The 27,158-nt window shown below is 46.3% G+C and overlaps 1 protein-coding gene across 3 annotated transcripts in view; it reads right to left on the minus strand.

The window, feature by feature from the left end:
• Nucleotides 1-27,158, minus strand: part of AFF2 (ALF transcription elongation factor 2) — a 446,211-nt gene that overhangs the window by 93,422 nt on the left and 325,631 nt on the right. For all 3 annotated transcript variants that reach the window (XM_026479777.4, XM_026479775.4, XM_026479776.4), the window contains one exon: nucleotides 8,653-8,749. In XM_026479777.4, coding sequence (XP_026335562.1) covers nucleotides 8,653-8,749 — 97 coding nt within the window. The remainder of the gene's footprint in view (nucleotides 1-8,652; nucleotides 8,750-27,158) is intronic.

Consider the following 27,158-nt stretch of genomic DNA (forward strand, 5'->3'; position numbering starts at 1 on the left):
CCAATCTGAGCCCTCTTGCCCCCGGTGCTAGAGGGACCCTCCTCGCAAAATGACATGCGTCTTGTGGTGGGAGACAATCAGTACCTAACAGAGACGCTCTCCTTACCACGTGTGGCCAGGAAAACGGGAAGGATATTCTCAGTGAATGGTAGGTACCCCATGGAATAAAAGTAGTCTACGACCTACATGGGAGCACCCTAACCTATTCAGTGAGGCTTTCTGTCTCGTCAGAGCACGTTATACTCTGGGCAAGAACGCCACATCCACCATTATCCACATACCTGTATTAGAAAACCCACTAGTCTCCCACCTGTGAGTCTCCTTTCCTCTCACACTGCTACCACACTCGCAAGACTTCTGACACCATATATACGAGGGGCTGTTCCCCACACCAAGCAGTTCTGTGTCACACCGGCTGAGTGTCCTACAATTTCACTCACTCCTGATACTCTCTCCCTAGGGATGATGTCAAACCTTACAGGCGAAGGGCTCAGTCTCACAAGACTGCCTCCCACTTCAGATGCTCATGGCAGGCCCAGGTTGTCACCTTTCATTCTAACCGATTGGCTATAAACCAGAGGTTCCCACAACCCCCTCGTCAGGTTTGACTAATTGGCTAGAGTGGCTGACAGAACTCGGGCCAACAGTTTACTTTTGTCTACCAGTTTGTTAAAGGACATGATCCAAGAGACAGGTGGACAGCCATGTGAAGACATACACAGGGCAAGATTTGGGTGGGTCCCAAGTGTCAGAGCTTCTGTCCCTGTGGACTTGGGGTTCATCACCCTCCCAGGACATGGATGTATTCACTCACCCGGAACCTCTCCAAACCCCATACTATTGGGATTTTATGGAGGCTTCTTCACATAGCTATGATTATTAATTCAAGTTTCTGGCCTCTCTCCCCTCTCCAGAGAAGTGTGTGTGTGTGTGTGTGTGTGTGTGTGTCAGGGGCAAGTGGGGGAAGAGGGCTGAAAGTTCGAAGCTTCTAATCATGACTTGGTCTCTCTGGTGAGAAGCTCCCATCCAAGAGCCCACACAGAGTTACCTCCTTAGAACACTCCTATCCCCAGCGGATTCCAAGGGGTTTCGTGCCCTGTGTCAGGAACTGGGGTCAGAGACCAAACGTCAGAACAGAAGATGCCCCTGGTGCTCTTAGCACTTAAGAAATGGCAAGGGTCTTGGAAGCCCCATGCTAGGAAGCAGGCACAGAGACCTATATATCAAGGTACATTTTCTATTATCTCAGAACACCAAATGCCAACTGACTTCCCTGTCCCCCAGTGTCCTACTGGCAACACAAGGCAGCTGGAATCAGGGCTCTCTAGGGCCATCGTAAGGCCTGGCAGCCTACATTCACACACAAGTACTACAGTCTCTATATACGTACACGACTCGGGGATAAATGTGGAACCTGAGCCTACCTCCATTAGCAATACACAGGATCGACTATCAAGTTCATAAACGTTTCTATCTACTGTTCCAGAGAGTCCTGTGTGGTACTCTGTGAAATACGGGTTATGCCATCCCATACATTTTGGAAGCATCTGCTGCTTTTATCTGCCTATCTACTTGAATTCTGAGTGGTTAATCTTAGGTTGGTAGCTAATCTGAAATTTGGATACCTCTTCTGTGTATTTACAGCACCTACGCTCTTTGCTCTTACTAAATAAATAGAAATATATATCTCTATAGCTCTCTATATCTCTATATATCTGCTTAGGAATAAGATAGATTCTGTTTCTCATTCAGGACAACATCCTGGGTGTTTGTAGCCTGCATGGTAGCTTTTCCATCAGATGGCAGATATTTGGGGAACGGAGTAAAAAGCCTTCTTGGGCCCTAAACCAAAGCCCCAGAATATTTTTCAAAGCCAGCACATAAATTTCAAAATCTCACATTTTCCGGCTGGCAGTGTTTTATTATCCAGCTTTTACTGGAGATGTTCATATGCTAGAACCCTGATTAAATTCAAGACTTGGAAACTTCCAATAAACTTCCGGGACACATGGTACACTGCTTGGGGTTTGCTGGCTAATGACTCCGAGCCAGAACCTCCAGGCTCCAAGCAGCGATCTGGGACCCAAATTGGGGCAGCGAAGAGGCCTGAGAAAAAGAACATGCTTGGACCAAGCGAAGGGTGGGATGAGAGTCCACACGGGACCAGCCCAGGGGCAGCGACAAGGGCAACTTCAATTCAAGTCACCTTAGTGATTCCCAGCTTCCCGGAGGTGGCTGCTACCCCTTCGTCACAGACAGGTGCTGTGGTCATCCCTGTTCTACACGAGAGTCACCTTCCCTGAAATAATGGGTCAAACCCACTTTTGCTTCTGGTTGGCTCCTAGGGCACGCAGCCCCCCCTCACCCGCGCCTGTGGGAGGAATGTTCAGCTGAGCAAAGGAGCCAGGGGCTTTGCAGTCGGAATGCTCAGAGATGGATAATTCCTAAGTTGTCGTGGACATTAGCCAGTATCTGGTCACCAGCTGTGACAAGCAGCACACGTGAAAACATGGTGCTTCTCTCCATCTGTGTGCTCTAAGCATTTCTTTGAGATTACAATAAAAAGGCAATCTATGGAGATTACAAGTCAAAATATTTGGTTCTAAAAGTAGAAGAGCTAATTACAATGAAAAAAATCAGCACGCAGGTTTCTAAACAGTCACAGACTTGCCTGGAGCATATTAAAAATCACATCATCTAAGCCCTAAGCAGTTTCTTATTAATCTAGTCTCTATGCTAATACAGCCAAATGGGAAACACAATCTGGGGAATATGAAGGCCAATGTTATTCTATTAACCTTGTATGTTATCCTATTTACTTTCCTGTCTTTAATGAATAAATTAAAATGTCCTCTCATTCTCTAATTGCTGGATAGTTAGGGCATGGCAACGTACGGATTTATTCAGCTACATTCTCAACCTTAACTGCCCAAACTCTATCATTTTGTGGGGGATATCAATGAAAGGCAATGACAGATAAACTGTTTACATTAAAAGACTATCAAAGTTATTTTGCACCTGGTTTCATCCTAATCCATCTGCTGTTTGTCTAGCTCTGACAGGCTGACCTCTCTTGCTGTGTATGCCATATTGATGTCATTACGGAAGGGGGCCTTTCCCAGCCTTTCTGCTGATAACAAAGTAAATGGAAATGCAGAGAAAACCCGGGGAGGTAACAACTTGTTCAGCATGATGAGGGAGAACTGTAGCTAAAACAAGAGAACCGATTACAGCAGGGAAGGGTGTCTGTTGTCACAACGAACGCGTTCGCGACAGCCACATCAGCTTCCAAAGAGCCGGCTAATAGCAGGAGCAAGATGTATTGCATTGTTTTCATTAGCAAACTTTAAACGTGAACGTGGGCTTGAGCTTAGACTGACTACTGTGTTTTGAAAGTGTAATGTGCATCCCAGGTGGAGGGAGCACATCCCCAAAGTGGCCAGAACGTTCACATGTTCTGCTACGGTGGAGCTCAGCTCATCTGCAATGGTCTCAGAACGACCTGGCCAGGGAGCTGGCCCAACAGTAACAAAAACAAACAAGCAAAACTGGATCAAACATAAAACCAAAATCAAGATCCTGGGTTAAAAGCAAGCTACCTGTGTGTGAGTGATCTTTAGCCAAAAAATACAATTACAAAATGGAGGGCAAGGGCTGAGAAGACACGATTTTTCAATATATGTTAACATGTTTGCGGTGCAGCCCCGCCACCCGCACCCAGCTGAAAAGTCCACACATGCCCACGAACATGCTTTGAATGAAGCGCACATCTCTAAGGGTGTGAGAGCGATCCTTAGGAAGAAAAAGAAAAACGATCCCGTTAAATAAAATGGGCTACGGAGGGGCTACTTGCAACGATGTATCCAGACACAACTCATTGGAATGCCTTTGTGCTCAAAGCAAATCTGAATTGTTCAGGTCTGTTTTTAAAGCACCAATGCCACTCTAAGCTAAGTAGTTGAGCCTGGTCCCTAAGCGAACATTTCCCGTCACCGTACTCACTCTCTAAACTTCCTACGGAGCTAAATGAAGTCCTCTAATGTTTCAGTCTAATTCACATTAATAACACGATGGTATTAATATTAAAATGCCCTAAAGGCGGCTTCTAACAATACCCATTTCTTTACAGCCTTTGTATTTCTAAAGTCTGCTGTTTCTGATGCCAGTCTGAGATGGCCAGGGCCCGAGACAGCCCTGCTCAGATCCAGCCTGGCTTCAGAGCCCAGGCCCCCCAGACCGTCCTGCTGGCAGAGCACAAGGCCGCACGCCGAGAGCTGCACAAACCAAACTTCATGTCATCATTTGCTGAAACGTTAAGAAGACGTTTGCCTGGTTCTGCTGGAGGGAGCTCTGGAGTTTGGCCACCACACATTCTAGAAGTCTTTGGGATAGGTCAAATTGTGGATAGTTTAAAACTTTAAAGACAGCAATTTTAATAAATCTGTCAATACAATTTCTTTGTTAAGAAAACATTTGAGACTGATTAGGCTGCTTATTGAAAGAGAAGCACAGGGCCTATATCTTTAGATCTTTTATTGAACTGCAAGCTGTAAACGAACATTGATTCCAGGTTTAACTCCTCATTTTCAGGGGTCCTTCAAGTCCCAAGAAGGAGACGAAGACACATTTGATGCCAAGGAAAACGGCAGGTTCAGTGGGACAAGGTGAGGGCCCGCAGAAGACCCCACACGTATGTGCTCTCCAGAAGCCTGGCTGACGGGGGCACGCCACCCTAGCCAAACACCAGCGGATGCACCATGGCCTCACTGCCTGCCGCAGACGCCTGGCTGGAAAATGGCCATTCAGTAAGTGTGGTGTGGGGAAGGCCAGGGTGGGGTTTTAGACCTGTGAGGCCCAGAGCAGCAGCTGAGAGGTAGAATTGTAGTCAGCCGCCCAGCGGACATCGTGGAGCTCCTGATCGCGTTAGTGACGGCCAACTTTGAAAAACGGAACGTACCGCTACACGGATGTTTACGCAGACACTAAGTACAGAACACTGTATCCCATTCAAACCCTGTTCTGAAACATTCCAACGTCCAATGTCGACCTCAAGGGATGATTTCCCACTTTGGGGAAGCTCTGAGAGAACGCCACGGTGAGGACAGCATCACAGCATACCCTGTCTTTCTCCAGGGCAGGGGGAGACAAAGGAAGAAGTATAATCGGAAGGTATGACTCAGCTGTCCACCCACGTCAGTCCCCTGAAGAGAAGCTCTTGTTTAGGGCCACATAACTTTCCTGGAAGAGACTTGGTGCAGTGTCATTAGCAACCTGGCCTTTCTTCCTGTGATGTCTGGTTTAATGCTTGTCAGGGGTCAGAGGCAAGGAAAGGTCGCTCACACCCAGTGAATGCCTTTGGGGGAGGCAGTTAAACACGTCCTAACTGCTCTTATGGTGTTTGTGCACAGGGCCTGCTCGGCCTAGCCAGTGGTGGGTAGGGAGGGAAGAGGGGGGAGGTCGTTCTGATTAGGAGTGACTTGGGACTGAGATGCCATCACAGAAACTGACACACCTGTGTTTCATTTTCATACATGCATTGGAAATGCATTTTCTTGGGGTCCTGTATGCTGCAAACTCTAGCATAAAGTCTTAGGAGCTTTTGGAAAAGACTGGTGTCTACTCTCAGTAAGCCTGGACAATTCAGATCTCTATGTACAACAATCCAGGTACAACGATCATGGCTGAAATGATTTGAGACAGTCTCCAGAAAGCCGATGGCTTTTTCATTGGACTATGTCTGCACGAATGTAGCCACCAGGTTCTGAAAAAGTTTCTAAGGATAATGTCAGCTCAAAGGAATGGTAGGGTTTGGCCCCTTGGACACCATACTGAATGTACTCATGCATTTGTTTCTATGCTTTCCCTCCAACCATCCTGCCAAAAATAGAAACCTCCTGCAATTTGATAGCTCAGACCGGAGGCCCAAACCTACCAAAGGTTGACTAGTGAGGTTCCAATAAGACAGAGCACCTAACTTAATATCTATCGGGCCCAGAGCAAGGGCGGCTCCGTAAATGGGAGCTCTCAGCACCCCTCCTGACGCTGCACAAGATGAAATCAGAGTACCGTATATCACCGCAGTACGACATTACCTCGCCTGAAAGAGGCAATTCGAATAACTGAAAACAGGTGTTTGGACAAAGACATACACACCCGTGCTCGTAGCAGCAGTATCTGCAGTAGCCAAAAGGTGGGAACATCAACACGTCCATCGACTGATGAACAGATAAAGAAAAGGCAGTATATCCGTACGACGGAGTATCATTCAGCCATAAAAAAGAATGAAGTACGATCTATGCTACAACCTGGATGGACCTAGAAAACATTTCAGCAAGTGAAAGAAGCCAGTCACAAAAGGTCTCATCCTGCGCGACTCATTTATGGGAAACAGGCAAACCCATAGGGACAACAGATAAGTGGCTGTCAGGGGCCGAGGGAGGGGAAACGGGGAATCACTGCCTCATGTATGTGGGATTTTCTTCCAGGGTGATGAAAATATTCTGGAACTGGGGACAGCTGCACCATCTTGGGAATATACCAAATGCCACTGAACCGCACACTTTTAAAATGGTGAATTTTATGTCATGTGAATTTGACTGTAATGAAAAAAAAAGGAGAATAATTTCAATGCACCCCTCTTTGAAAAAAAATGTGAGGCCTCATAAAGCCAGAGCTCAGCAGACACTGCTTGGCACTGTCCCTTCCGCTACTGCACGACCATTCTCTCTTGGTCCTTAGGCTTGCTGCCTTTTCACGAGTCCTCAAACACTATAAGGAGGGCTCATTTGTAAATGTTTATAACCTTGCATCTACTTCTTGCTTCCAGGGCCCAGTGAGGGGGGATAAGTTGTCATTCTGCCCTACCCTGGATCTCCCAGTTCCACCTCCCCTTCAGATGAGAAGCTCGGTTGGTGAACGCATGACTGGGCTACGGGCGGCACCAGCCAGGATTATCTGATGGGCTCAGGACCGACACAAAGTCACCGAACACACATCCTAAAAACCCAGATGAGTGGGGCCAGTGGAGCAATGCTACACCTTCAGGTAAATTCAGAATAAAACAATTTGAGAAGCTAACAAAGCAGATTGTGTTTATGTGATCAGATGGAGAGGAAGTCGATGTGCAAAGTCTACTCTTACTTATTGTTGATTACTGCTTTAAACACTTCCATTAAAAAGCAATGTCGCATCTGTCAAAATCAATGATCTAGATTTTTTTTTGTTTTATTTACCAACACTGTGCTCATCACTGCTGTATTAAATGCAGACAATGGAATTTCAGCGTGCATGTTGCATCAGCTCTGAAGCCCATGACCCACGTAGGACAGGGCTGCTTGCATTCAGGACAGGGACAGCACACCCCTGGGAGATGATGGGGCTTGTTCTTGACAAGGCCCCACAGTGCAAAGATGCAACTGTCACCTATTGCCAAAAACGCAGGTGGAATAAGGAGGAGAAAGTAAAGGCGAGTCAGGAATTGGCCACATAACATTGCAAATGACCTCAATTTTATTTTATTGTATTTTTTTTTCAATTTTAAAATTATACCAAATGGTGGGAGTTCCAGTGCGGCAAACGACTATATATGAGAATGAATAGGTGAGTCCTGAGAGTTTTTCCTAAGCTTTTCTTTGCTCACTCCTCACTACACATTTAGTGAATATGGAATCCCATATTTTTTTAAAAAAGATTTTATTTATTCGCTTGAGAGGAGAGAGAGAAAGAGCACACAAGCTGGGGGCTAAGGAGCAGAGGTAGAAGCAGGCTTCTCGCTGAGCAGGGAGCCTGACGCGGGGCTCGATCCCAGGACCCTGGGATCATGACCTGAGCTGAAGGCAGATGCTTAACCGACTGAGCCACCCAAGCGCCCCTGGAATTCTGTATTTGAGAACTGTCCTGGCATACCAGTGCATGAACATGCCTGAAAACAGTCTGCTTTCAGTTTCCTAAGGCAGCAGACTTCGCTGTAAAAAGAACTTGGTCAGGTACTGGCTTTAAAAAAAGGCGCTCCTTCTGTGTTGTTCATCCGAGGTTATAAACACACCAAGAAGGAGCCCACATGAAAGACAGTTGTGCCACAGAGAAAACGCACACGCACTGCTGACACCACACGCTGCACTGCCACTCTCACGGTTCACAAACGATACTTGGCCTTTTCAAGCCAACAAGTCCAATCTCACTGGAAATGCTGCAACTACGTTTCTGCCATCTCGTTTGGTGGTAAGCACTGTAAATACTTACAACACCGAGTGGATGAAGACGGGGCAGCAGCAAGTTTTTGCAGGGCTCGCATTTAGGCCCTAATTAAGGAATAGCGTGGGCTGTAAGCCTCGCATCGGGGTCACTAAAGGCAAGTTACACCTCACCTGAGACAACGCGTAGTCCAAGGGAGGGAACGACAGTCTCTTGCTTACTGACAACCTGTACGTGTGTTTGAAAGCAGTTTTCAAGAGCTCAGCCTCTTCTCCCTGTAGCTTGAATGAAACTGTGAGCTGATTCCGCCTGTGCCGGGACACTGTGCCTAGCTTTGTTTCCTTCCTTCTCTCCGCAGCCCGGAGCTGAAGCCGAGGGTCTGCTTGCGATGGCAAAACCCTTCCGGTCCTTTATGCTCCCTCCCCTTAGGCCCCGGAGCAAGCATGAAGCTCTGCGTACCTGGTAGAGCTCAGTGGCCGTGCAGTGAGTGGCCAAGGTCTTCACAGGCTCAAGGTCGTCTTCATCACTGCTCAGCTTCAGGTCGTCCTCAAGCATCCTACAAAAAAAGCAGGGTGATGTTCGTGTTAGAAAGCATCTTTTCGAAATCATCCTCAGATCCATCTTGCAATGAGGATAAAATATTGGAGCTATGATCTGACAGCTGCAATTCTGTCAAAGGTGCAGAGGGAACCGAGATTCTTTCAGCTAATTAGATATTTGAGCTCTTATATTTATGTCATACGCCACACACATCTTCCCTCTCTACCTTCCCCTAAATCAAGGGGAAAAAAGGACTATTTCAGCATCTCCAGAGATGACTGGAGTCTATATATTTTTACTACTGAAAGTGTAATAAATGTACTGATCAATCACTGTGGAGTGGAACGTGGCACTTGATCGCTACAGGAAAAGATGCTCTGCGTCTCCTGTGAAAGAATCGGGGCAGGGGACCAGCTCCCGGCTCTAGAGGCTGTTGTCGCAGCCTGCTGGGGCTCTCCGGATGACAGAGGCAAAAGGCCCAGTGACCTTCCACTGCCTCACGGTGCCCAGTGCACCGTGGCAGCTCTGTGGCCACAAAATAGCTGGGCAAGAAATGGCAGGTCATTAACCTTTTGATATATGACCGATCGCTTCCTGTAAAATGTGATCCAAGAGATGTAAGCCCTTGATGTGGATGAGAAATCTTTCTCTCCTAGGGCAAGGTACCTGAAAAATACGAGTGGTCCAAATTTGGCGATGAACTAGCCCTTTCAAAATTGTTTATCGAACACACAGAGCCTCTTGTTTCTATGGCGCCACCCCTCTATTCCCAAACTCGAGCCACAGCAGAAAGACTGCCTTATTATCTTAAAATTCCAGTTACACACAGCCTTCAAAGGCCAATCGGTGTTAATATTTCTATGTATTAAATACAACTTTTAGACCTCATTCCCAGCCTTCCGATGGGGACAGTCCCAGCTTCCTTGGATGGATGGCCATTTTCTGAGCATGCTTTGCCCTTTCTTGCTTCCAGACTCCGAATCAGGCTCAGCTCACAGGCTAGAATTTCCTTCTTCAAGTCTGAAAATCCTATTTTGCTTCCATAGCTCAGCAAGATCCCACCTCCTCCACAAAAGCGTTTGAGAAAGGACCCCCCCACCTCCGAAAGAACACCTTTTCCTTCTGTCTCACCCCCGGCTCCAGCTGGATCATGGCAGTGTCTTCTCCACCGAGTGTCCCCACACCAGTCCCTCATTCCCGCGTGGGCTGCAGTTGCAACTTACTCACTTCTGTCTTCGCAGAAGTGATACAGTCTGCCACCCTCGTTTTGCAGGCAAGGAAAGAAAGGCTCAGAGAAGGTAAGTGCTCTGCACCAGGTCACACAGCTAGTTGTGCTAGAGCCAGTCCTAGAACTCCCATCTCCTGAGTTCTGCCTGGATGTCTTCTGCAGAAGGGAAGTTGGAAGGCAAAAGGCAACTTCCTGATAAACAAGGGACTACATTAATGTAGAGGTTACGTGCAAATGTTAGGAAGAGATTCAGGTCAGAGTGGGTGTCCACTCTTAAGTCTCTAAAGAAGGCATGGCTACCCACTTTCATGCTCAGCCACATAAGACCAGGATATGTTCACTGAGGTCTGAAAACCAAAGACTGATATAAAGAATGATTGGTGGGAAGGATAGCTGTTAGAATTGGTTTCAGGTAAACTAAACTTGCAGGATTTATGACTGTCCTTCATGAGACTAATGGATGTTTTGAAGATCTTAGAGAAGAAGACAAAATGTATCTTCCCATTTCTTTTGCAGTTGCAGGCCGATGACTGTGAACAAATAATTCTTCACAACACATTGTGGCAAAAGAAGACTGTATCGTTCTCGTAAGCTATAGGACTCAAATATTTTAAAACTACCCATGCTGGTCATAAAGAGTTTCATTTTCCGTGAGCATGTATGTGTGTGTGTCTGTGTGTACCTCAATACACGTAGGCAATGTCTACGTGTTAATTTCCATAGAAGTGTTGGGTAAAACAAATTATCAACAATTCCTTCCATTCAGAAAATCCATTTATGTGTCACAGAAAGTACTAAGTATTTGACCAAAAGCTTGTAATTTGGACCCTCTGAAGGAGGGGCTATCATTAGCCCCATATTCCAGACTGAAACACTGAGGCTTAGAGAGGCAAGGAACTTGCTCATGATCACACAGCTAGGAAATCATGGAGGCAAATATGGAATTCAGACCATCTCCAGCCAGAACTTGAAAGTATATAATGTCTTCTTAGAAGGCGCAATTTACAAAGGATAGTATATTAAATAAAATCACCAGCAACAACAAAAAACCAACAAAACATATTGACATGGAGTCAAGATATTTGGATTCAACTGCTGGCTAGTCATAAACTCTGATATCTTGGGAAAGTCATATACTGTCTCTGAACCTCATCTGTGTCCCTTGTCTGTTACATGGAATGACAATTAAACTCTTTCACGGGGCAGTGGCAGTGGTGAACATAATATCAACTAAAGCACGTGAAATGCTTTATGAAAGTACAAAATGAACGCAGGGTATCATAGGTTTGGAAAGACGTCATCCCAGTTAGAAACAACGTACATCATTAACACTGCTAACAAGTAATCACGAGCAAAGTCTTCGTGAGACTTTGTTCTCATCTTCATTTGCTGAACAATTTGAAGGTAAGCTTCATGGCGCCCCATGGTGACTCAGGCAATGTCTCACAAAGTCTCAAAGCTGGACCCAGAAATGGGCTTGTGGCCTTCGGGCTACTCTTCTTCAGGGAGAACTGGCACATCCAGAGCCAGAATTTAGAGACTTGAAGTCAATGGTTATTTTACTCTTCAACCAACAGAAATGAAAGTCCTCCCAATGTACAATTTTGGAAATAGGCAACCAATCTCCATAGTGATTGACATTAAACACCGCCCCCCCATGCAACAAGCTCAGTATGGATTTGGTTATTAATAAAGGCCAATTTGATGCATATATTCCAGTCCTGGTAAACACAAGTCGAGAAGTAACTAGGAAGGCAAACGAGCATTCGTTATCTCTGGAGGTGTTACGCATTCATTTCATTCTGCTCCTTCACTGACCTATTAAGCTTTATTCTTGAATATACATGTGCTTGTTTGCATTTCCCTCCATAGCTAATACTGAACATTACTCTAGGGAAAGAGGACGATTATGAAAGATTTTGGATTTAATTATTATAGCAGCATCATTCACACCCACTGCAGTTAAGTTAGTCTCAGCAGAAAAATGGTAAGTTCTTTTCACGAGGTCACAACTCCATAGATAAATTCATCACACACTGGGTATCCCACAGTGTGAGAAATCATGCTCACATGTACGCCTGTGTGTATAATCTTTAAACATGACAATTGTTCTTCCGGTTTTCAATGAGATGAAAACAGAACAAAGTAGGCCTCCTTAGTGACTTTAGATATTTGTTCAGGATCTAGCAGTTCATGGTGCCTGTCTTTGTGCGAAAACGCTCTGGTTTTTATTTTTACCACAACTTATAATTTCTTTTTCTTTTAAAGATTTTTTTTTTATTTGACAGAGATGGAGACAGCCAGCGAGAGAGGGAACACAAGCAGGGGGAGTGGGAGAGGAAGAAGCAGGCTCATACTGGAGGAGCCTGATGTGGGGCTCGATCCCATAACGCCGGGATCACGCCCTGAGCCGAAGGCAGACACTTAACCGCTGTGCCACCCAGGCGCCCCCACAACTTATAATTTCTATATCATTTAGAAGTAAAATGGTCCCAACAACTGTGTCAACAAAACCAAGTCCTTGCCCTGAAGAGATGGTCCTATAGAAGCTCAAATAACGAAATTTGGGGCAGATGAGAGAGAATGAGCAAAGAGAAGATCGTGGGGGCCCTGGGGAAGGAAGGGAGAGTTGTGCCCAGGGTCATCTCTGTTCCTAACTCTCTGGGTCTCAAGCTAAACCTGGTGACCTCAGAGGGCTCTTTGTACTGGGACAACCCAGGACACGATGCTGTGACAGGCCTTATGCGAGTTATAACCGTAAAATCATAAGATCACTCTCTATAAACCCTGCCACTTCACATAGTGGAATGCTTATGTGATTCTGAAGAGGAAAAAACAGGAGGCTTGGAACATTATTACAGAAGGTTCTATGGCAATGGAGCCTTTAGTTAGGTTTGCTCTCTTGAACTAGTTAGTCCAACTCTTTGAATCTTAATTTTCTCACATGTTAAAATGAGCAACAATAATACGTTACTTCGGAGAGTTTGGGAAGGATCAGAAAAAGCAAGTTTGTACAGATTGCCTAGGAGTCAATATAAGTAGCTATTGTTGGCATCCTGGTCATTATTGCTATTGTCATTATTACCACCTGAGAAATGGTGCTTTACAGATTGGAACAATAACATAAAAGGCTCTGCTGGTGACCCAAAGACTGGTAGAGGTATCAAATAGCAAGCATCATTGGATGCCTGATGAGGCATGGTTCAGAGATCCTTAAGGAGTTTGGAAAGTTTCAGCGCTTGTTTACTCTTCAAGAATGTTCGAAACCCATCATGGCTGTTTTGGGTTTCCTAAGATCCTCCTAGAGTGCTTAAGATTCCCTGGAGATTTGAATGCCTATTGTAAGATGAAACACACAGTTCCAAGTGAGAGTTTAAAAAACAGGAGTGGCCCTGATACCTGTTCCTTCTATCTGTGGGGGGACCTGTAGATTCAGGGAAATGAGCCAAAGATGGACCACACTGGAAGCTGGGCTCACCTTGAGCACCTTGTCTTTGGGCATGCCACTCTTAGGAGGCATTTCCAATATACAGTGCCTCTAACTTTTGTATAAAAGGCAGGGCTTCAGAGGCTGTTAGTTGATCCAGAATCCTTGCTCAGAAGCAACCTCAGAGCCCTGAAAGTGTAGGTTGCAAGCCTACACAGTGCCTTTTTGTGAATTACAAAATGGTGCCCCTCTGGGCATACAGCTTATCGGGCGCGCCACTTGATACGGGCTGGATTTCAGCTTTCAAGTATCTGTGGAAAGAGCTACAATGCTGGTGACCAACACTCTGACAGACCCTGGCTCCTACAGCTGGAAGTGCCTGGAAGGATTATCTACTTCACTTTGTTACCCACTGGAAATATCTACAACATCCCCAACACGTGGCCAGAAGCCATTGTCTGGTGGGTAGCGGGCCATACCCTTCTATTGTTCTGGAGCTTTAATTGTCAGAAAGTTCTGCCAGCTAGGAATTGCCCTGTGTTTTCTCGGAGCTTCCATGTGGTAGCCTGAGTCTTGTTTTCTATAGTCCACACTGGGAGCCTGGACTTGGCATGGTGTTGAGGACAGAACCAGTGCTGCTGTCCACATTGTGCGGCGGCAGGTTTGGGGATGGAGGTGGGGGCTGGGGGTGCTGCTTCGCTCAGGTTTTGGGCTCTAAACAAAAATTAGGAACCATCTTACTGTGGGCCCTCTTCTGGAATAGTAACTTAGCCCTACTGACTCCTTGAAGGGCACTTCCTCTTCATGAAGTACGCTGGGAGGAATGAAACACGACTGGTTTAGAATTACTCAGGGAATTATATATTTTCCTACCCAGTGCAATGTAGTCTCTGTAGCACTGAATCATTTGTTGGTAAGCAAGGCAGGAGAAGAGGAAGAGGCGGTGATATTTTTCAAAGCACTCACTCTGTTTCCCTGAGGTAAGGGTGCTCAGGCTTTTTTACTTGGGAGAAGCTGCATTTAATTTTCTCAAGGTTTTAACTTAAAAGTCGGCTCCCATGACCAGCCCTCTGGAATCCTGGAAAATCCCAGTCTGAGGGCCATGGCAATGAAAAACAGTTTGAAGATCTCGACTAGCTTCAATAGGGATAAATCTCCCAAGATCTGTCAGGTGGGACCCTCTAGCCCAGTGCTCCCCAGTGGGCCCACAGCCTGGGTCTAAACTAGATGATGCACCCTGCCCCGGGCATGCAGATCAGAGAAGGAGTGTCTTCTGTAGCTGATGGCCCTCCATCCAAACCAGCCCTCCCTCCATTCTTAAACTTCCATGAGTTAAGAATGGTGTTTACCTTCTTGAATGGTCAAAGAAAACAAAATCAAAAGAAGAATGATATTTCATGACATATGAAAATTATATGGAATTCAAATTTCATTATCCATAAGTAGAGTTGTGTTGGAACACAGCCATGCCCATTCATTTGCATATGGGCTCTGCTTTTGTGCTATGATGGCTGCGTTCGGTAGCTGTAACAGAGAACACACGGCCCAGAACACCCGGAATATTTACTACCTGAGTCTTTACATACAAAAGTTTGCAGATCCCCTGCTCTAAGCCAATGGTTTTCAAGCCCTCTTCAGTTCAAGAATCCTTCCCCTGCCCAGTGAAATCCAAATGAAAAAGAGATTAAGGTAGTACTGTTTCCCTCACAGCCAGGTTTGGGGGCGGGGGTGTCTGGAGTGCCCCAAGGACTAGAGGAACACAGTGTGGAAACAACTCAGCTGCTCAAGTCTTATTTTGGGGAGTAATTCTGGGTCCACGGATATTGCATAGAATTTAGTTAGAGAACCCAAATTTTTGTTATGTACCCTCTCTGAACCTCGGTTTACTCCCCTGCGCAATGGGAATGAAATAATATGCCTCTCGGAGATCAGGAAATGCCGACCAGTCAGTTTGGGCAGAGTGCTGAGTACATAAAAGGCAATAGTAGGAAAAAAGAAAAAAAAATAAATATCCTTTTTCTAGATGTGCATGGGGTATGTATGGATTTATATCTGTACTGTGCACATAAGCCAAAGCTAGTGCATGAGCCTTGATAGATATGACTATTGACTTGTACCCAACTGCACCTCTTCGACCTTGGACTTCCTTAGAATTGATCACCTAAATTCAGTACCATACCAATTTTCTGCTCCATGGTCATTATTTTGAATTTGATTTTCATTTTCTTGGTATATTTCTCTGGGTTATATAATTTTCTCCCAATGCGGGAACTCAAGTTATCATGCAAATGACAAACTGCCTAATAGAATTCAGATGGCTTTCAATCATGTTACACACAGCATAACACTACTGTATCATTTTTCAGGGGTGTGTGTGTAAAAAACATCTAAGAGTGGATTTCCCCAGAGAAGACCATAGCCTAGTGAATCCATCTGGCCTTGAAATCAAATGCTGAGATAATTCCAAAGGAGAAAAGAGAATCTTTTGACTTAAAAATATCTAAAGCATGGATCTTGATATTTGAAATTGCACTTGTCAGTAGGACCGTACAAGTCATCTTGAACGAACTTTCTTTGAGTCATACTGGGCAACAGAGAGTCATTCGAGTGCATTAGGAGAGATTCACCCAAGACTATCCACTGGGCCCAATAATGTGCAGGTGAGACACAGCCGCAGCCCTGAAGGGCACAGGCTGTAGAGCTGGTCTGTGCTAATTTGAACTCCAGCTCTAAAACTTATCAAGTGTGGACTTGGGCAAGTTACCGAACTTAGAGCTTCAGTGTTCTAATCTGTAAAATGGAGCCAATAATAGTACCTAGTTCAGAGGGTTCTTACATATGTAAAATGGTTGGCAAGCAGTCAATAATGACTGCTACTGTCATTATTACTTGCCTGACTGTGCTTGAAACATAGTCATGGGGAAGGAACCAGGAGTAGGAAATGGTCCCTCCCCCTAATAAGCTGCCCTTTAGCAAGGACAAAGGCTTCATAAACAAAAAATGACAATGTCTTCAATGTTACACAGGCTGGTCAAGCTACAAGGAAGCAGTGGTCTTCGAGCAATGCCCTGAAGACAGATGAACTGCCAGGGGAGTAAGAAAGGAAAGAACAGCCTATGGAAAACAAACAGAGGTACCAAAAGACTTGAGGTTTCGAGAAGAGTGGGCCACTTGGTTTGGCTGGAGTATACTACGAGTAGGTACTACTGAAAAGGGGGGCGGAGTCTAAGGAGGTGGGCTGGGATGAGACTTTTTCCAAAGAATGGGGAGGGGGGCAACCAAAGTTTTTAGATGGGGGTTGGGGGGTGCGGAGAGCATGGAAGGTCAGCAGTAGAGATCTCTGAGAGCAGAGACTATAAACTGGAAAAAGAGGGTTGCAAGGAAACTGGTCAGACCACCACTGGAGTGGCCCAGGTGGCAGAGGGTGGTGGCCTGGGCCAGGGCACAGTGAGCATGGAGAAGAGAAGGGACCAGATTCTAGAAACAGGTCAGAATGAGAATCAGCAGAATTGGGACGCTGATGACCATGACATCTCAAGGCTTCTTGGCCACTCTGAGGCCACCAAACGGATATCAAGTTCCACCAAACTCCCAAGGAGGCATGCATACCATCACACTAGGCTGCCTGTCTATATTGACGGCTGTCCCTTCATTCTCCCAAGGCTCTGACACTGTACTGGGACCTCGGCTCCCGGGTAGAAGGAGTGTCTCTCTTTAGGACTCAGCCTTCCTTTCCGGACACACACCTGATGAGCTCCATTCCTAATTGATGAGGAAATGATGACTTCTTGCCATGAAGCCTTCCTTCTGGGATCGGCCCTTTCAGCATTCCTTCAGCTTCTTAGAGCAACCATAGCTGATTGGAGAGAAGAAACCCCTGTGGTCGCCTCCAAGTTACCCCCCAGTCACAGAGGCTACTTCATTACTTATCCCTGTACATCAGCTCCTAATTGTGAACGGATTAAGTGAAGAACTCCTTTATCGAGCTGGTCCATTAATCTCTATCTATGGAAACTCTTCAAAACAACTGAAATATGAAGTTAAGTTTAGTGCACTGTTAAGTGCACTAAAATTGTGCCTGCTGACAGCCACTGTGCCTCACATTAGAGTCAGTGGGGACAAGGACCAATTCTCGGATCCGAGACACCGCAACTTCTCAGCGGCTGGTAGCACAGCACTGTAGCTCGGAGTGTTTGAAACTCTTCCTCAAACCCATTTCGTAAGAAATGCTGTCCACCTGAATTGGCACAGCAGATAGGATTTCCTTTATGCTCCTGCATAAAGAATTCACGTGTCACTTCGGATTGTTTAAGCAAAGTGGTCACACCTGACAGTTCAGGCCCAACTAAAATGTCGATGGGCAATGTTGCTCCAGTTTTTAGGAAAACCCCACCTGATTTCTACCCTCAGCACTTCTGTCTCATCAAAAGGAACCCCCCTACACACACTTTTGCTTAGGGTAGAAGGAAGAATTGTCTTAACAGCCCACATCGATGGTGTTTCAGCCTTATAAAATGCTAGAGTTGGAGAGACTTTCTTGGACGCACAGAGCTCAGGGCCCTGTGAGCATTCCATCCGGCGAGCACAGGTACGACATCGCACACGCACACACGAGCCAGGCCAAGGCCAAAGCCAAGGCCTGAGGGATTCAACTGGTGAAGATACAGTGATTCACTAGTCAATTTGGACAGTTTAGTACTCACATAACGAAAGAAAGGAAGGCTTGCCAACAGTGCCGGCTCCCCGATCCTTGTCCCCCACACCAGAAAAGACGACAGCAAAACAGAAGGCGCCCTACAACGGCAGAGGAAGTTGTGGGATATTCTGTTATATCGAGAAGCCCATTCCAGGTTTCAGTGAAGAGACTGTATAGGCCGCAGGTCTATTCTGCAGGGGGTGGGACAGAATGTTCTCTACGTCATCAGAACCTGAGGTGATGGGAAACGGTCTCATGACAGCCTCCCCGAAGAGACAGGGGCAAGTGGCAGATGGCCTTGAAGCACATCTCAAGATCCTCTTGTCCTCTCCTCTTCTGGGAGGATCACCGGGTGTTCTGCCAAGACTCTGATGAGCTGCGGGTCAAGCCTCGGCCTGCACGCCCTACGTGGTTATCTGCATGGTGTCCGTGGTGCCACAGGAGAGCTGTCCCCCTCTGCCACCAGACATCGCAGTCAGTCGAGAACGACTCCTCACGGGAGCTGCTTTTCAGGTGCCGATGCCAGGCTGAACGTTCTCATTTACTGATGTTTCACGTCAAGTGTGCTGCCCACATTGAAGTTCTAGCAAAGACTCGCAGTATCATTACCATACGCGTAACAACAGCTAATGGACTTGTTTCTTGGCTCGGAGTGACGAATGTGAGCTAAGCTAGCCATAGCCCGAGTCCAAGGAAACGCATCTGCAAGAACGAGCCAATATTCAGAGTCCTGGGAGAGTAGCAGCTTCGCTCTCTGCAAAGCCCACTGACCTGCATGTAACTTCTGGGCACAGAGACGGGAGCCTTCTCTACAGACAGACAGGCCCGGGTCAAACCCTCCCAGCTGAGTGCCTGGGGGAAAGAGGGACCGTAACAGCACCACTTTCCAGGATTCTGTAATTATTAACTAAAAGGACCTACACAGAAATCAGCCAGTCTTTATCATCTATTGTGGTTACTGGCTCAAGACAGTTCAGCCTAGATTATCCTAAAAACGTATCAGATGTCATTTTATTTGAAAACAGGAAAAACTAAAGATTCGCATTCTTGTGTTAAAAGTTACAGGAAGGAATAGAACTGTACCTTTGCCATGGACAGCTTTTGCACGCCGGAAGTAGAGCAATTTTTTGAGTACAGAGCCTTTATTAATATTGTCATATCAACGTTTTCCAATCTGGAATATTCAAATCTACATAAAATGCAACTGGACCACATGTCTACCCTAAAATATTGATCTACCAGATTCCAGCTTGATATTGAGAAATCCATTAATATGTTACATTATGTCATCAACCAATAAAATGATAAAAAACCATATGATCATCTTAATCGATGCCAAAGATATCATTTGATAACATTTCATCCGCATTCCTGACCCGGGCCCTTTAAAACCTAGGTAGAGAAGGGGTATGTCCTTTCCGGATGAGGAATATGTAAAGGAGAAGTGTTGATCTAAAGGTATGTTTTAAGTAGGGAGGAAGGTTATATCAATTTTTGAAACATGTATTTTAAAGCATAAACGGAATCACAAGTGCTTCTAAAAGTCTGTATTAACGTCGATTCACTGGGTAGGCAGAACGAACACAAACAGACTAATATCATCCAGTGACACCATTTGTTCTGATAATTACTCCAATTTAAGCAGTTTTGAGGCACTGCATACGTTTTCCACAAGGGATTCTTTCCATGTAGGTAAAGACAAAATTAGAAAGGGACCCGAAAAACCTCAGTTTCCACTTCCACATTTCATAAAGTATTAATCCTTTAAAAATACATCAGCAGCATATTGACGTTCACATCTGCCTGCAAACCTCACAAATGCAGAGATGCTGGGTAACAGGACTGAAAATTTGATCCTATTGTTTGAACAAAATGAGAATTGTTTTCGAAGGGGCTCCACAATGTCTGGGCATCTATTTTCCCTAAGTAACATGCATTTCCCCCAGGAATTCAACATTTATGTTGAGGCACTTGGCTGCACAGCCAATCCTGCACTGGCTCTAATACAGAGGAATTTTCTGAACATTTTGAGTAATGGGACTGAAATAATTTAACGGCTCCTTCTGTGCATGTTAAATGAGTTGCATGATATATTTAGCTTTTGTAGAAAACTTGTTTACACTATAAATTACAGCACATGGCACAATCACATTGATGCGGAAAGCCAGCCATGTTGAGTCATTTTGGCCATCTCTCTTCAAACTTCGAGTCGGTGCAAATGAATTCATTGTGGCTCACCAACACACTGAGAGCGTTTCCTAATGCTGTGACCCTGCCCTCATCTGAGCACGGCCCTTGCCTCTGAAAGAAGAGCTGGATTTCTGAGAGAGGAGGATTCTCAAAGAGGAGAGGGCCCACTCTAGACAAGGGAGCATCCGATCTCGGTTGTTACGTCCTACCATTCCTCGATGCCTTAGAAGGGATTGGCTTTCTAATTCTGAAACAGAAACCACCCAGGTGCCTAATGATTCAGGCCTCTGGTAAATCCAGTGTCCTAAGAGGCGACACGATGTAAAGGAAAGAGCGAAGACTTGGAAGTTGGATGGACTAGAGGTCCATCCTGGGTTCTTGCGTTCACTAGCTGTGCAAATCTAGGCCAGCTGATTGACCTCTCTGGGCCTCTGTTGTCTACCTCTAGAAGGAGGCTACTGATACCTACTTTGCTTGATTGTTGTGAAGGGTAACTTAAATAACATGTGAAAAGACTATGATGGTGAGTGCTTAATAAATGCCACTACTTCTATTATTTCTGATATCAGTATGAATTGGAGACCAGTTCTTAGAACAATGTCTTCCGAAGCAGCATTAAAGGAATCACCACAGCAGGGCGCCTGGGTGGCTCAGTCAGTTAAGCATCTAACTCTTGATTGATTTTGGCTCAGGTCATGATCTCAGGGTCCCCAGCCCGGTGTTGGGCTCCGTGCTCAGCGGGGAGTCCGCTGACGATTCTCTCCCTCTCCCTCTGCCCTTCCACCCTCTAAAATAAATAAATAAATAAATAAATAAATAAATAAATAAATAAATCTATCTATCTTAAAAACGAAAAAGAATCACCACAGAGGAAATCGCCCGTCTCTGGTGGAAGAAAGTAGCTTGAGAACAACAGAGAGCCAGCAAAGTAGGTTTTACATACAGTAGGTAAACATCGTAGAAAATTGAAAATATATTCTTTCACAATTTGGCTGTAGGTAAGAAAGTGCCAATTCTGAATACCTGCCCCAGCACTAGGCTATTTCTAGCCTGCGATTCATAGACTCGCATTTGTGATAGATGGGTAACTAGCTGTCTAGAGAGCGAGAGAAACAGAGAGAGCTATAAATATAGATATATGGAGAGTGGCAGATCCCCGTACTGGCCAGTAGTTATCACCTCATTTCTAGGACTATAAAATATATCCAGAATAAAAAATGTAATCAGTCCCCAAAAAACTGCTCCAGTCATTCTAGGAATAACATGTTAGCCAAATCAAAGCACTTCAAACCTTTTGTGTAATACCTGTCAGATGTTTAATTATGACTTGAGGGCTCACACCTTGCCCCTGTCTCACAATGAATCTAAGTTAGCCAACGCCTACTCAGGAAAGCTGAATGTAGGCCAGACATTCACTTCACTAAGTGCACCAATGGGTCACTTCATTGACTCTTTCCAAGAAATCTGGGAGGTTGTACTTATATTTTTTTCTGTTTTAGGCAAGGAAACTCAGGCTCGGAAAAGTTGAGAAGAGTGTCCATAGGATGGGAGGAAATACTTGCAAGTCATGTATCTGATGAGAGTCTAGTACCCACAGTACGTAAAGCAGCCTGGAAACCCCAACAAGAACATGATAGGGAACCCAATGAAAGAACGGGCAAGGGCGCTGAATGGACACCTCTTCAAGGAAGATCTACAAATGGCCAAGAAGTAGATGAAAAGAGGCTCGGTACTGTCAGCCATCGGGAACTAGACATAAAGTGGAAACCGCCTAAATGCTCATGAAATGATGAATGGCTAGATACGATGAGGTCAATCCATGCTGGAATATTATTTGGCCATAAAAAGGAGTGAAGGGGTGGTCCATGCTACAACTCAGATGCGCACCGAAATCATGACGCTAAGGGAAAGAAACCAGACACGAAAGGCCATGTAGCAAATGATCCCATTTATATGAAATGTCTCAAACGGGCAAATCTAGAGAGGCAGAAAGGAGATTACTAGTCACTGGGGCTGGGGTGAGGAGGAAGGGGGAGTGACTGCTAACGGCACAGGGATCCTTAGGGGTAATGAAAATGTTCTGGAATTAGAGAGGGAAGTAATGGGTGCACAACGCTGTGACTACGAAAAACCACTGAATTGTTCACTTTCAAAGGGTGAATTTTATGGTATCTGAATCGCAATAAAGCTGTTATTTAAAAAAGTCACACAGCCGGCCAAGTAGGAGAGAGTGTGCTGGGATGACACCCTACACCTGGCTGATGCCAAACCCGGGTCCCCAAGCACTCCACAGGCTGCCCTGCACGACAGAGATTGGCAGAAGGTCTCACGGGCATTCCTCCTCACATCTACAGAGAAAAATGCTGAGAGAAAAAGAGTATTTTTCCCCACGTAATCCCTCTCGCTCTCCATTTTTCCTACATTAGAACAGCAATTGATATGGCTGCACCAAGGGAGAAGGGCTTTGTCTTTTCCGGGAGCGACAAAGCATTCCATTCAAGAGACCGCCATCTGGATGGGGCGGAGACCAAGCCAAGAACCCTTCAGCAAAGATGCTCTACCCCTCCTTGACTTCAGAATTTCCAAACTTGAGGCTAGTAAAGAGAGGAATCTGTCCATGCAGAGCCTCCTCTCTCCTCCCCACCCCCCAACCCCCATAAAACCCACAGGCAGGCACACATTTAATGCGGGCTGACAATTTGGACGAACTGATGTAAGGGGACGTCAGGATTGATGGAACGAGGCTCGCAGTCTTGCAGTTAAAGGAAGGAGAAGCCCCGATGAGGAGGCAGGGTTGGCCCTCGGCCGATTCTTCTGCAGGTCGGGGAGAGAAGTTCCTTCTTGCTGGTCTGACAGCTGGCCGCCTAGATGAGACGTGGAGCAGGAGCCAGGCCTGGAATCGATTTTCCAGATCCTGACACGTGGGATTGGGGAGCGGGCACCTATCGGGCCCAACACTGGGGGGCAGCTCCCATGTAATGCAAATGTAAGATCACAATCCCAATTTAAGTTGGGGTTCCCTTGAGCAGAGGGCGAATTTCCCTTTAATCGTCCTCTGGTTGTCCACATCTAGCTTTCATGACCTGAGATGGGACACTGTTTAGAATGTGTGCACCCCGCCCCCACCCTCAGGCTCCAGTCGCCAGCACGAAGAGCTAGACGCACACCTTGCTTGCCCACCTTCTGGCCCCCGACCCCCAACCCCCAACCAAGGGACACCTGCAGGGCCGCTTCAGGGAAGATGCCCTGTCCCTGCTCCTGCCGCGTTCACTGGGGGCCATGTTCAAGTGCAGAATACTTGGCTGCCCTGTTGGCTTCTGGCCCGCAGAGCAATAGGGATTCCCCCCCCCCTCCTTCTTTTTGCCTTTTGTAACTATCTGCGGTGCCGGCGGCCCACCGAGAGAGCTGCTGTTGCTATTGCCGAGCGAGCTTGCCTCAGTTTGACAGCTTCACGAGAGCCACCTTCCCTCGGAGGAAAAGACCCTGTGATTTAGCAGAGAGAGAATGTGGGGCAACAGCCTGATCCGTCTCTTGGGCTCCAGTGGGTTCTCCTGGCATCAAGAGCCACGGCCAAGTCCGAGAAGGAAGGACTGCGGGAAAGCAGGCCGGCCCGAGGCTCGGCTCGGTTCAGGACGCCAGGAAAAGCCACGCAGCCCTGCTTACACAGAACGTGGGGGTTGCTTCCTACAAACAGTCTGTCTCCACAGGAAAAAGAAAATCTGTTGTGGTTTTCTTTCCCCCATTACTTTATCAATTGCCCAAGTAGTGGTTGAGCAGGCTTCCCTTAACTTGGTAACTGCAGTAACAATGTTATCTGGAAACGTCTGCTCGCAGATGCCTCCTGAGTCAGCTCCCTCTGTCTACGGCATTCTGAGAGGGCGGAGAAGAAGGGAGCTCAAAGGGGTGTGTGTGTGCAGATTTCACGCCCCCAAATTCCCACTGTCTGGGACGGGACAGATGAACTGAGCAACTGATCACTCCTGCCATCTGTGGCGACACGTTTCACAAAGGTCTTTAGACTCACTGCCATTCAGAAAAGGCGAATTCAGGAACCAGGCTCTTAGGGGTTGAAGTCCAATTCATATGCAGTCCTCACCCCCACTACCCCAGAATGTGAGCTGATTTGGAGACAGGGTCTTCACAGAGGTAATCACATTAAAGTGAGGTCAATAGGGTGGGCCCTAATCCAATGCAACTGGTGTCCTTATAAAAAAGGGGAATGTAGACACACAGACACGTAGAAGGAAGACAATGTCTAAGACGCAGGGAGAAGACAGCCACCCACACGCCAAGGAGAGAGGCCTGGAACAGATCCTTCCCTCATAGCCCTCAGAAGGAACCTTAGATTTCAGGTCAACAGAACTGGGAGACAATACGTTTCTGTCACCCTAAGCCTCCGCAGTTCATGGGACCTTGTGACGGTGGCCCCAAGAAACTAACACAGGGCTTTACCCTACTTCCCAGAGCCCCCAGATATGTGGCTTGGGGGGGACTGCATTCACACGACCAATTGCTGCCTTTTTATATACTTGCCTCACCATCTAATGACCCAGGGAAAGAAACATTTAGGGGTGAGACAGAAACATGTTTGCTAAGAAAAGATCAACTAAGCTGATGGTAGGGAGCGTCCCAGGGACCAGTTTTCTAAAGTAGGAAATAACTAAAACTTCGGTCATCCAAGCCTCTTGAGTGAAAATATCTCCCAAGCTAAACTCAGCCAAACCCCGTGTCTCTCTTCACCCGATTTAAGATACTGATTATTTTTAAGAGAGATTATTGTCATTTTCTTTTGGTAAACCTCATTGATTTCACTTCTATCCTTGTGAGTGGTAAAGCTGAATTTTGTTTCCAGTTATTTCTGACAATGCCATTGGAAGGCAGATTCTGACTCTTTAAATATATGATGTTTTAGAATGAAAATATTGCTATACCATAATTTTTGTCCCTGTATAGAGCTAAAACGTCACCCTTTTGGCACATGTTGGACAGAAGACCTCAAAACAAAAAGCAAGTCACATAGCATGAAGGGTCAGAGGCCAGAGAGTATGACATAAAGGAAAAGGCCAGAATGCAAGATAATTACTGATGCTGGAGGCCTGACCAATAAAGGGGCTTATGTCTCCTAACATAAGGAGTTGAGAAAGAAAGGGGGTACAGACATGGTTTTCCCCCCATCCACCTGTCTGCAAATGGCACTCTTCCCCTTGATCTGCTTGCTTTTCTACTCTCTGGGTGGCATCATCCACTGCCCTGATCCCCGTATCTACATCTTTAGTCGAGAACATTCTCATGAGCTCTGGACTCAAAGACTCAACTCTCCAACGGACAGTCTACCACTATATCCCACAAATGCCTCAAGCCCAAGAAAACACAACTGAACTCACCATCTCTAGCCTGTCCCCCCTCCTGGTTTGTTCTATTTAAGCATCCAGCCAGCCAGCCATCCAGCCATCCATCCGTTCATTTTTACAGTCTATCTATCTATCTATCTATCTATCTATCTATCTATCTATCTATCAATCTATCTATCATCTATCTATCATCTAGCTAGCTAGCCACCTATTTATTATTGTGGTAAAATATGCATAAGATTTACCATTTTAAAATGGGTCTAGTCCATGCTTTTTCTTTTTCTTATCAGATTTTATTTATTTGTCAGAGAGAGAGAAAGAGCGAGCACACAAACAGGGGAAGTGACGGAGGCAGAGAGAGAAGCAGACTCCCCACTGAGCAGAGAGCCCAATGTGAGGCTTGACCCCAGGACCCCGGGATCACGACCTGAGCCGAAGGAAGTTGCTTAACCGACTGAGCCACCCAGGCCTCCCTAGTCCATGCTTTTGCTCACGTTCGCAATGTTGTGTAGCAATCAGCCATACCTAGTTCCAGGGCATTTTTATGGCTCCAAACAGAAACCCTGTGCTACTGAGCTATCAGTCCCCGACCCCTGCCCCTCCCCAGCCCTAGGCATCCTCTAGTCTGCTTTCTGTCTCTCTGCATTGGCCTGCTCTGGACATGGCATATAAAAGGGATCATACAATATGTGGCCTTCGGTGTCTGGCTTCTTTCCCTTCGCAGAACATTTTCAAAGTCCATCCATGCTGTAGCGTAAACCAGCACTTCATCCTTCTGCTTTCTTTCTGTGTCTCTTGATAGTGTCACCGTCTACCTAAATTTCCAAGCAAGATCACTTTGAGTTACTTTAAGGTCGCTATCCTATCCTTCCCACCATCTTGTTAGTCATCCACTTCTCTTGATAGGACCACAGACCACCTTTCCAATCTGTTCTCTCGTCTCTAGCCTCACCTTATTTCAGGCCTTCAGCATCTCTCATCCGGGCCACTGGGATCTTTCTAAAGCACAACTCTTGCCACGCAGTGCTCCTGAGTGAGAGCCCTTAAACGGCAACAGAGGCCACAGTCTCTGAAAGTCATGGCCGGGCTGCCTGGAACGTGTGGAGGAGTGGTGTGGCCGGGAGGGAACGAAGGCCTGGGGCATCTGGAGGAGGCTGTTTGAAGGGGCAGGCTAGGGGGTGGCCGGCTGGCGGAGCATCAGGGCAGCGTGTGGAACCTGAGATTGTGACACCGAAGGGCTGCCAGGTGCTCCTGACGAGAAACTGGGAAAAGTGTTGTGGTGGCACCTTCTTGCACGCTCAGGGAGAAGAAATGCGCCTCGAGGGGCACAAGGTTTGTGAAAGCTGGCAGGATGGTAGGCCCCACGCTCCAGGGTGTGGCTGGGAACTCAGAGAAGCTCTGCCTTTGGAATAGAACGTTCAGTGTGTGTGGGCAACCCTGGGAGAGGATTCTAAGACAAGGACTCCGTGGCAGTGCCAGAGAAAGCAGGTAGCCCATGGAAGGACAGACAGGTATGAAAGAGAAGAGCTCATT

This window comes from Ursus arctos, chromosome X (assembly GCF_023065955.2).
Source record: "Ursus arctos isolate Adak ecotype North America chromosome X, UrsArc2.0, whole genome shotgun sequence".
Classification (NCBI taxonomy): Eukaryota; Metazoa; Chordata; class Mammalia; order Carnivora; family Ursidae; genus Ursus; species Ursus arctos.